The sequence below is a fragment of the Penaeus japonicus genome, unplaced genomic scaffold, assembly GCF_977035675.1.
Source record: "Penaeus japonicus unplaced genomic scaffold, GWHDUDI00000001_assembly GWHDUDI00000025, whole genome shotgun sequence".
NCBI lineage: Eukaryota > Metazoa > Arthropoda > Malacostraca > Decapoda > Penaeidae > Penaeus > Penaeus japonicus.
Window position 1 is genome coordinate 12,898,075 of NW_028234427.1, and position 12,500 is coordinate 12,910,574.

A 12,500-nucleotide genomic window follows, 5' to 3' on the forward strand; every position below is an offset into this window, starting at 1 on the left:
ACACACATAGAGAGAGAGAGAGCGAGAGAGAGAGAGAGAGAGAGAGAGAGAGAGAGAGAGAGAGAGAGAGAGAGAGAGAGAGAGAGAGAGAGAGAGAGAGAGAAGGATAAGGATAAGGATAAGCCAGATTTGCGGAGCAGATGCTACGCCGGGCTTGTATGCACTAAGGCGAGCCCGCCTGTGTCAGCGTGTGCTGACTCGTGAGAGAATGTGCCAACGAGTGTTGACTCGATCTGAGCTTGGTCCTTACCCAACGCAGTGCCCAGCTACGTCAGTAACCGCCAGGTGACAGTGGAAACTCACGAGTTTGGGCGGGACTCGATCTGCCGACCACGGGGATATGAAGTCGACACGCTACCACTGAGCTAACCAGACGGCTAGAGAGAGAGAGAGAGAGAGAGAGAGAGAGAGAGAGAGAGAGAGAGAGAGAGAGAGAGAGAGAGAGAGAGAGAGAGAGAGAGAGAGAGAGAGAGAGAGAGAGAGAGAGAGAGAGAGAGAGAGAGAGAGAGAGAGAGAGAGAGAGAGAGAGAGATGCGCAGGGATAGATGTAAGAATAAAGGGGAAAAGCGAGAGAACTGGCTTACGAAAAGCAAATCGAGACAGAGAGAAAGAGAGAACGATCCACCCTGTCCATAAATCTTCTCCGTTCCTCAGGACCAAAAATAGAACCAAAAAAAGAAGGGAGAATCTTCGAGTACCTACCAATCTGACTACAATGTCAAGGGCCCTCGAGTGCCAAAATGACATTCCGGGAAAGCTCAATTTCTCTTTCATGCATTAATTGTATGACAGTGGCGATACGAAAAGCAAAGAGAACCCAAAGGAAGACGTGAAAATGAACCAATGAAAGGCTAGGCAAGAACAACGAATACATAAAAATGAATGAAAAGAAAACCCCCACAAGCATTACACACCTTACCCACCCAAGGCAACGCCAAGCATCGCCAAACACCGCCCTTACTTGCTTGATTTAAGAAGGGGGAAAAAAATCTGGCAATCTCATCAAGGCGTTGGAGTTTGCCCCCCCCCCCTGCTGCTGGGGTGGAAGACGAAGGGGGTGGGTTGGGGTGGGGGAGCAGGAGATCTAGTGGATAGGGGCTGGAGGGGACGGGGAGGGGGAGTGAGGGAGGGAGGAGGGGCGTCCTAACGAGCAAGAATTACCGACTCATTGAGAGGTGAACAGCTGTCATTACCAATGCCGACTCTCACATGACAGCAGTTGACGACGAGGCAGACTGATGATGCCTCGACCGACAACCCACAACACCGAGTAAAAATATTTCTTCCCTGCTCCCTGCTAACTGCTCGGATGGGATTTCGCGTTTATAATAATTGGCCTTTGCATAGCTATGCCTATATTTGATACGTGTGCGTGTGTCAGAGCAGTAGAGGCTACAATAACGTAAGAAATTACCCCTCTGTCTGCCTGTCTGTGTCTCTGTCTGTTTCTGTTTCTGTTTCTCTTTCTCTTTCTCTTTCTCTTTCTCTTTCTCTCTCTCTCTCTCTCTCTATATATATATATATATATATATATATATATATATATATATATATATATATATATACGTATAAATATACGTATGTATATATATATATATATATTAAAACATTAAAAAAATATATTTCAAAAAAAGAAAGAAGACACAATATTCCCTGTCTCCCCCTCCCCCCGCCCCCCTCCACCCCCGACGCCGAGCTGCCTAGCACCAGACTCCCTCGGCCTTCACACCAGCATCAGCCAGGGCAGTGCGGTCACATGGTGCAGCGGAGGACAGGAGATGGTAGGCTAGTTGAGGACGGGAGGCTTGGGGAAGGGAAGGGAAGGGAAGGGAAGGGAAGGGAAGGGAAGGGAAGGGAAGGGAAGGGAAGGGAAGGGAAGGGAAGGGAAGGGAAGAGAAGAGAAGGGAAGGGAAGGGAAGGGAAGGGAAGGGAAGGGAAGGGAAGGGAGGGTGAGGTGTAGGGAAAGGGAGGTCGAGGAGGGACAGCCAGGGAACAATACCTGACCAGGTACAAACCCGGGACCGCCCACCGCAACCGCTGGGTAAGCTAGCCTTCCCTTACGGTCCTGATATGCCCCCTGGTCCCTGTATCCCGAGCCATGGCTGCGATGGCGTTGCTAAAGCCACGTGATCTTCAGAGGCAAATCCACTCCCTTTCGTCCCTCCACAAAAGAGCCCTATTACCCGTACGACACGCGATTCCACCTACCACTTATTTATCACTAGGTCGTCCCTATTCTATAAACATGATATTACTCCATCAAAATGCCTTAACATATGCCGCTTCCACCGCCTTCAGAGTCGGTGCTTTTCCACGACGGCAACCCTGGCCGACACCCGTCCCATCAGCCGTCCTCAAAGCTCCCTTTCTTCCCCTCATACTTCAAACGCGGAGCTGAATTCGTCCTCATACGAACCATTCTCTTCCTCTTGCCGTCTCCATCTCTTTCTTCTTCTTTTTCTCCTTCTCGTTCTCTCTTTTCGCTTTCCTCTACCCCGACCCCCTGTCTTTCCTTCTCTCCTTTTAATCATCTTCTCTATCTTCTCCTTTTTCTTCATTTTGTTTTTTGCTTTTCTCTTCCCCTCTTCTTTCCATCTTCTGCCTTCCCTTCCTCTTCCTACCACCACCTCCTCCTCCTCCTCCTCCTCCTCCTCCTCCTCCTCCTCCTCCTCCTCCTCCTCCTCCTCCTCCTCCTCCTCCTCCTCCTCCTCCTCCCTCTCCCCTTGAGGTCGGGGTCATGATCCGACCCAGGCTGACCTCTCCCCTTCACCGCGCCTGGCATTCCATATTCATTTTGCTTTCATGTTTAGAAGTGAGAAGGGATAAGCGAGGCAGGCTGGTAAGGAGAGGGGGTTCAGCCTAATGCTAACAACGCCACAGCTCGCACACGACTTTCGAGAAACCTTGCTTCGATCCCTTTGCAACATCATCTCCCGAGACGACAAATTGCAAGACAGCTTTTAAACAACACTGCGAGACCTCATAAACCTCGAATACCATTCATCTCGATCTCGACGAACGACGGACGACGAACGACAGCGGCCTCGCACATTCGCCAGTCACGTCGCTCGACCAAAATTGTACGGCCGAGAGCTTCCGGAATCCCCTCGGCGGCGCAGACAATCAACGCCGAGATTCAAGGTAAAGCGTCCTATCCTATTTTGCACACTGCCAATGCTACCGTTTCATCGGATGCAACATTGCTCAACATTGGTAAAATATGTATATCAGAAGCTTGCGATAGGATAATTTTGTAACGCGACTCATTCAAAGCCAGCCTTTGAAACACAAAGACACACAGGCACAGAGAAACACAAACGCACACAGACACAGACACAGACACACACACACACACACACACACACACACATTTACTTACTCAGTCACACACGCACGAGCTATAAACAGCCTCGAGATCTATCACCTGATTGTGGGAAAGCGTGCACACCTGTCTCACTGAAGTAAGATATGATCGTGAAAGAGAGAGAGAGAGAGAGAGAGAGAGAGAGAGAGAGAGAGAGAGAGAGAGAGAGAGAGAGAGAGAGAGAGAGAGAGAGAGAGAGAGAGAGAGAGAGAGAGAGAGAGAGAGAGAGAGAGAGAGAGGAGAGAGAAAGAGAAAGAGAGAGAGAGAGAGAGAGTAAGAGAGTAAGAGAGTAAGAGAGTGAGAGTGAGAGAGTGAGAGAGTGAGAGAGTGAGAGAGTGAGAGAGTGAGAGAGTAAGAGAGTAAGAGAGTAAGAGAGTAAGAGAGTGAGAGAGTGAGAGGGTGAGAGAGTGAGAGGGTGAGTGTGAGTGTGAGTGAGAGTGAGAGAGAAGAGAGAGTCCTCAAAGGTGTCACGACCAAAGACTTGAGCAGACTTTCTTATCCTTCTCTTCTCTCTTCCCCCTTCCCCCTTCCCCCTTCCCTCCCCCCCCCCTCCCCCTTCCCCTTCCCCTTCCCCTTCCCCTCCCCCCTCCCCCCTCCCTCCCCCAACCCATCTGTGGCCCCGATATCAAAGCATCCGCAGAGAACTGTGAGTGACATTACGAGGAGCCTGACCAACCTCACGCCGAAGGCCCTCCCTCCCTCCCTCCCTCCCAACACCGCAACACATCTTGGAGCCAAAGAGAAAAGACTGAACATGTGATGCTGAAGGGAAAGAGAGCAAGTGGACGCTTCATTCTAGAGAGATCGAAGCGCAGACTGTGATTGGTCAACTGATAGGTGCATCGTCCATTAGAGTAGCGGGGTTAATAGGGATATTCAGATTCTGTTATACGTTTTAATGAGTCGGATATTGTTTATTATTTTCTGTGGCTATCTATTATATTTCTGTCTATTTGTCTGCCTGTTTGTTTGTCTGTTTCTGTCTCTATCTCTGTCGTTTTTCTTTCTCTATCTCATTCTTATTTTTTCTTTCTTTCTTTCTTTCTTTCTTTCTTTCTTTCTTTCTCTCTCTCTAAAATTTCCTTCACGCATGGCCTTCTCTATAACGACCTACACCGAATGTATCCATACACGCCAGCATGCAGAGGCGGCGCCGAGTCCCCAGCCCTTCCAACCTGTGCCTGACGAAGCCTAAGCAGAGCCCGAGGCGGGGCGCCCCCTTAAAGAGCGCCCTCCAGTCACGTGACCTCGAGTGCGGATCGAGGTCACACGCCGCGGCGCGCCTCTGGACTCTGGCTCCGTCGCTCCCGGTCGGTCGGCGGCGACGCGTCGGCCGCTCGAACGCGCATTTGCATAACACGGCGAAAGCCAAAGAACCTGGCACGGGACATTCGCCTATGCATAATTCTCACGGGCGCCGGGCTCCTGATGCAAGACACGCGCTGTAAATGCAAAGCGCCTTCCCCTCCCCCTCTTCCCCCTCTCCTCCCTCTCCTACCTCTCCCTCTGGCTACTCGTGGGGATGAAAGGGGTGGCTCAGAACCCCCATGTCCGACGCCGCCGACGCCCACGAAGTTAGGACAAGGAAAGTTCAAGTGATATTTCGCCCCGACATGCGCCCATGACACGTCGAGTTAGCGCACCTATTATCCCTGTCAGTTTTCCTTATTCACGAGTTTTTACTTGGCAAATAGACAAACACACAATGCTATAGTACCCAGAGCAACACACATACATACACAAATCTCTACAAATAAACATACAAACACACTCATACAGACACACAGACACAGACAGACAGACACACACACACACACACACACACACACACACACACACACACACACACACACACACACACACACACACACACACACACACACACAATGTGTACACGTCAATATTGTCCCTTGCCTTCCCTGGCCATTACACTTGTCACCCTGAAGCAGATGTAAACACTGTGCCATGAGCAACAACGTGGCAACATCGCGTTGTAACGATGATGATGATGATGATGATGATGATGATGATGATGATGATGATGATGATGATGATGATGATGATATATAAAACAGAATAGAAAATTACAAAAATCATAACAACGAAAGGTCATGGTAACAACAACAGCTGTATATAGCAATATCAATAACAGCAGAAAAATCTAAAAACAGAAATTAAACAAACAGATAGTATAAAAAAATTAGAATAATAATAACAGTGGGCCTTATAAGAATAATGATAATGATGATGATAATCAATGGACATAATGAAGATAATTATAATAATAATAGTAATAATAATGTTGATAATAATAAGGATATTTAAAATAATAGTAATAACAACGATATTAAAAATTTTGATGACAATAATAATATAAATAATGATAATAATAACAATAACAATAACATCAGTTTCACCATACTCATAACAATAATAATGATAAGGATGATGATAACATAATAATACGAATGATAATAATATCAATAATAACAATGACAAGAAGACTCATTATCTTTACTATCCTCACCATTACCATCATCATTATCATCATAATAATAATCACCATTATCAACACTTATCAGTATAATTATCATCACTATCATCACAACACCAATGATAACAATAACAGAGAACACAGACAGAGAAAACAAACTATAATTGATCAATAATTGAAATGAAAAGAAAAGAGAAGACGTGTAACAAAAATAAAATAAAAGAAAAGGAACAATAAAAACAGCAATAAGAAGAATCATAAAAAAAAGAGAAAGCTGAAACAGCATTACCATCATAATGATAATGTTACTGTAACAATGACATTAATAATAATGATAATAATGACAAGGACAATAATAACAATAATGGTAATAACAATAATAATAATAATAATAATAATAATAATGATAATAATAATGAGTCATAACAAAAAGAATAACAATAATTCTAAAGATAATGATAATAACAATAACATTGATAATAATAACAATAACAACACAACAACAATAATAACAACTCAGATCAATAACGATAACAATATGAATAAAACAGAAATAAAACAAATAAAAATAATAAAAACTATTATTATCATCATCATCAGTACTATTATTATTATTATTATTATTATTGTTATCATTTTATCCTTATTATCATATCATTCTTATTGGCATTTTCATAATGATCATCATTATCTTTTTTATCTCTTGTTAATATTATCACTATCATCATCATTATTATTATCTTATAACCATCAAAATCATTATCATTCTTATAAATGTTAATAGTATTATCATTATCATTGTTATGATCGTCATCACTAATATCTATGGTTGTGTTATTACTTTTATCATCATCATCAATACTATCATCAACAGCATCTTTGTCATCATCATGACAATTATCATCCTTTTCGTTTTCATCATCACTATATCATCAATATAATTATCAATATTACCATCATTACCAATATAATTACTATAATCAGCATTTCTCTAATCTTTACCATTCATCATTAGCATCATAATAATCACCATCATCACTATCACCCTAATCATTATCACCATCATCACTATCACCCTAATCATTATCACCATCATCACTATCACCCTAATCATTATCACCATCATCATTACTATCATTGATGGTTAGATAATGTTAGCAATAGTAGTAGTAGCAGTAAAAGTAGTTGCTAATGCTATTATCATCATTATAATCATCACCTTCCGAACATCATCATCATCACCTTCAGATCATCATCATCATCATCACCACCACCATCAATATCATTATAATTATTACTAATTATCATCATGATAATTATCATTACTATCATCATATCTAAATAAAAAGGCCAACAACCACAACACCAATAATAACAAAAGTAATAAAAGGTAACAATATAAAAGTAATCAATTAAAATAGCATACTGTAATTATGAAATAGTGTAACATTTGAATAAAAACAACAACAAAAAAAGATAATGATGATACAAATAACAACAACAAAGATGACGAGAATTTTATAATAACAATAAGTACATTGTAATAAATACATCAATGACTTTAATATTAATTATCATAATCATAAAGATAACAATAATAATAATAATAGTAACACTGATAATAATAATAGATATAACAATAACAATATCATTAACATTATCATCATCAATAAAAACAATTATTATCATTATAATAACAATAATAATAATAATAATAGTAGTAGTAATAATAATAATAATATAAATAAAAAGTTATTATCATTATCACATTAACAACATATTATCACAATAATACCAATTATAATCATCACATCAATAATGTTGATGATAATAATAATAACCATGATAATGTTGATAATAATAATAACAATAACAATTATCATCATTAAGTTAATTCTACAATCAAAATAACTTTCATCATAAAATATCAAGATAATAATAATAATCATAATAATAATAATAATAATAATAATGATGATGATGATAATACTAACTACAATAACATCAACAAAAATAATAATGACAATGACAATAATAATGCTGAAAATTATAAAAGATAAAGAAATAAAAGTAATGCTAATAATAACGCTCCTAATAGTAATAATAATAATAATAATAATAATAATAATAATAATAATAATAATAATAATAATAGCAGTAATAACAGAAATATGCATAACAATAATAACAATGTCAACAATAATGATAATGATGATAATTGTGTTAATAAAAGTTGTAATAAAACAAAATATATAATAATAAGGATAAATATAACAATCATAATACTACCAACAATAACACCAGTAATAATAATAATAATAATAATAATAATAATAATAATAATAATAATAATAACAATAACAATAATAATAATAATAATAATAATAATAATAATAATAATAATAATAATAATAATAATAATAATAATAATAATAATAACAATAACAATAACAATAACAATAATAATAATAATAATAATAACAACAATAACAATAAAAATAATAATAATAACAAATATTCTCTCTTGCCTTTCCCCATCCTCTCTCCCTTCACCACCTGACAACTGCAGAGATAACAAGCATTACAAAGATAAGCCAACTGCTGCGTGCAAGGGTACTGGAGGACGCCCCGGCTGAAATTCAGGAGAGGGGGGAGAGGGGAGGGAGGGGGAGAGGGGGCGAAAATGATCATGGGAAGAGGCCGAGATGTCGAAGGCAAAAGGCAGACGGGACGAGAACAACTGACTTCGCCAGCTTGTGCATAACTTTGCTGTTTAAAGGAGAAAAGACACTTGGTACCAGAAGTATATATATATATATATATTTTTTTTTTTTTTTTTAGCGTAAACAGGAGAGAGGGAGAGTGAGGGTAGGGGTGGGAAGGGATGGAGAGGAGGGATGGAGAGGAGGAGGAGGGTAGGTGAGGAGGGATGGAGAAGAGGAGAGGAGGGAGAAGAGGGAAGAGGGAAGGAAGGAAAGTGAGGGAGAAGGAAGGGTAAGGAGAAGGAGAAGGGGAAGAGGAAGGAAAAGGGAAAAGGAGAAGGAGGAGGAGAAGGGGGAGGGAAGGAAGGAGGGAAGGAGAGAGGGAGGGAGGGAGGGCGGAAAGGAGGGAGGGAAGAGAGACGAAGAGAGAGAGAGAGAGAGAGAGAGAGAGAGAGAGAGAGAGAGAGAGAGAGAGAGAGAGAGAGAGAGAGAGAGAGAGAGAGAGAGAGAGAGAGAGAGAGAGAGAGAGAAACTTTAAAGAAGACTTACAGAGGGATGTCTCTTTAACACCCTCCACCCCCTAATACACAAAAAAATACATGTGAGTTTGCGCGTGGGCGTTGCAAGTGTAAATATGTCCTGTTCCCAAGTTGCAAGTCTTCAACCTTCCATTCATCAACTGATCAACCAGCGCGAGCCTAGGTTCCCAGCGAGTGCTCCTCTTTTGTATATACGCCTCACTGGGTCACTGGGTTTTGTCTTATTAAAAATCTAGTGTATGTGTTTTTGCGTGTTTGCGTGCTTGAGTGTTTGTTGTTTGTGTACCGGGTCCCTTTGAGACCGAAGCATATGTTAGACTTGTCCTGCATAGAACCAGATATCTATATGGATAAATAATCAGGCAATTTAGATCATTTTCCTGACGAATTCAAACCATCTAGAATTTCCTTAAGACACACCGGCAGTGCTCCGTTTGCCAGCCATGAATAATACCTTCAAGAAATGCAGACGACCAAATAATTCACTTCAAAGTTAAAGGCTGATAGGCCTGTAGTTTCCCCCTGGGGCCTCCCTCAGGTAGGCCTATAGCCCCACAACCTCAAGCTAGCAAGCTCGATTCCGACTCCATGCAACGATTCCAATATTGCGTTTGCTGTTCCAGTGGCTCCTACGTCCCGGCGCTGGACGGGAAGAAATCCACCACCACCCAAGAGAGAGGAAGAGAGAGAGAGAGAGAAGAAAAAAAAAGGTTTATTATTGTAACGCCATTTTGGCTACCTTTCATGCGGGGAGGGGGGGTGGCAGGGTACGATTTTCGGGGGGGAACCACACGCATTCGTGCACTGGAAAACCTTAAGGTGGACACGACGAAGTCATCACAACATTGGTATACACTGCTCGTTTACGTGTTTTGCAACTGTGTGCGTCTGTGAGTGTGTGTGTGCGCGTGTGCGTGTGTGCGTGGCGGTGGGTCGGGCGGTGGACATGGTTCCCGCTCAGTGCGTCGCCAGACACCGTTGAGGGAGGACTGTGTCACGTTGGCTCCTCGTGCCCCCTCCCTGCCTGGTCACACATGATGTAAGCAACCCTCATACATAGTTCATGGTACCAAACATACATTCTACTTCCTCGCTGCAGTACTCACTACCCACGAGCGACCAAAAGACCGGCACAGAGTCCGTGTTTCCTTGGTGGCGCTGCTTCCCCACTTGGACACACCAGCCTTCGCAGGAGGATCGAAGGCGTCGCCCAAAATTCAAATTTTCAAAATATCACTTCGTTATCGTTATCTTATCACACTTTTATGCACTCTCCATGATCTGCCACATTATTTTTCACAATTATCATAATTATCAAGAAGGAACCTTACCTTCCATGGGAAATGACCAGAGAATAAAGCAACACACCCTTCCCCGGCCAAGAGAGACCAGATACTGACTTCGCCAACATCCGGGACATCTCGAGCGGGAGCCAGGTTTTCACGAGACATAAACTTGGCGATGCATCCTCGTTCGTGGCTGACTCTACCCTCAGCCACACTACGGTTTAATTCGGCGATTAAGAGGTGCCGAAGCTACATTACGAAAGCTACGGAAAAGCGTCCGTTTCGAGGGGAGAATTGGACATGGGAAAACTTGGGTGATTTGGCGGGCCGGCAGACTGCGCGCTTGCTCAGATCCGACAGCGCGGAGTTTGAACGTTGAGCTCAGTCGACGACCCGTAGACATCAAACTTCCACGTGATATCGATTCTAAGTTTGCTAATGCCCCCCTATCCAGCCAAGAAAATCACTCACAGGCACTCGCTCAGTATCGTAGGTCAATGGAAAGGCCTTTTGGGAAACGATCAGGGCGATTACCAGCCTCAACTCCTCTTGTGGACACACTATTTTAGATCCGAACAGGTGGAAATGTTGCTATATAGCCATTAATATTTGTATTATAATCACATTAATAAGGTGTAATGACTTTATAAGGATGGAAAAGAGAATCTGTAGAAAATCTCTTCTAAATATAAGCGTTTCTTAATCCGTACTTAATGAGTCGTAGCGTTCATGAATGCCGTATCATCCACATTTATTTATATCAAGTAAATACCTTACTCGTAACCTCATGATTACTCATTGTATTTGCATCATCAAGTCTGCGAGGGCACTTGAAATTACATGAATATAAGATTTCAGGTAACGCCATTTTTCTTTCTGTAACTGCATGAGGTAGACAAGCAAAATTAAAATATCCCAAAGCTACTTTAGGTTCAACCTCATGTAAATAATATCGGCTATACATATAAATATATCTTTTTTTACCAATTTCATGCTAGGAATAAAGAAAAAGACAGGCGACTGCCCCGCTGCGAAAATATTGCACGATAAATACACGATGATAATTCTCCATTAGGGGAAATAGCATGCGATAAGTATAACAACGCCTAGCATAGCCTACCCTGAGGCAGAAGGCCTTCTTACCCGACCTCCCCCCCCCCCCGCGGGCAGCCAAGTGGTTAGGTTAGCCTGTCCACGAATGGCGGCAATTTTCTTTTCTTTTTTCATACCGAGAGTGCTTGTGCTCTTCACCTAAATCTCTCTTAGTTTCTGCCGTTGACCTCTGATCGGTTGCGGGGTCATTTCATTCTGGGTTGACGAGTGAGCGAGCTAGAGAGAGAGAGAGTTGATTGCAAGCGACTGACTTGAGTGTGGTGTTGTGTAATTCACGGGTGGTTGTGGCTGCGCAGTGTTTTAAAAGCTGCGGGAAACGTGCTCGCATGTAAGAACAAGTCTGTGGCGATCGATTCTGCATTACTCCTGACAAAGGCGCGCTAAATTGACCTGGGCTCACATCCAGCCTGGTCAAGCCGCGCCGCAGATGGCATAAATAAGGTCCCCCCTTCCCTTCCACGCGACGATATATTGAGTCAGGGAACAGGTAAATTTCACACGCGTTGCACTGATTCTGACTTTATCAATCCATTTGAGTTGAATGCGGATGCAAGAAGAAGTGCCCTAAAAGCATCACACAAAGCACGTGCGTGGGCTCCCCCTCTCTCCTCTCTCTCTCTCTCTCTCTCTCTCTCTCTCTCTCTCTATATATATATATATATATATATATATATATATATATGTGTGTGTGTGTGTGTGTGTGTATATATATATATATATGTATATATATATATATGTATATATATACATATATATATATATATACATATATATATATATATACATATATATATTGTATACACAAACACACATGCATGTATGTATACCCGGGTATGTGTATCAAAAGTTTAGCCGTTTAAAAATGCTGCAAAGATCACCTAAACGAGCGTAGCAGCTCCCAAACTGTAGCGCAGCAACACTGAACACGTGCAAGAGCTCTTAAACGTACCATCTCGTCTTACAAAGCATCCATTGCGGGTTCCTAAATGACCAAAAATCTGA

The 12,500-nt window shown here is 41.8% G+C and overlaps 1 protein-coding gene across 3 annotated transcripts in view; it reads right to left on the reverse strand.

Moving 5' to 3' along the window:
- Positions 1-12,500, reverse strand: part of LOC122255721 (CECR2 histone acetyl-lysine reader dikar) — a 76,556-nt gene that overhangs the window by 63,710 nt on the left and 346 nt on the right. Inside the window, exon 1 of one of the 3 annotated variants that reach the window (XM_086551352.1) lies at positions 10,431-10,493. The exons of the other annotated variants lie outside the window; for them this stretch is intronic. Coding sequence (XP_086407478.1) covers positions 10,431-10,437 — 7 coding nt within the window. The 5' untranslated portion in view covers positions 10,438-10,493. Of the gene's footprint in view, positions 1-10,430; positions 10,494-12,500 lie in introns of those variants that run through there. 3 annotated transcript variants of the gene reach the window in all.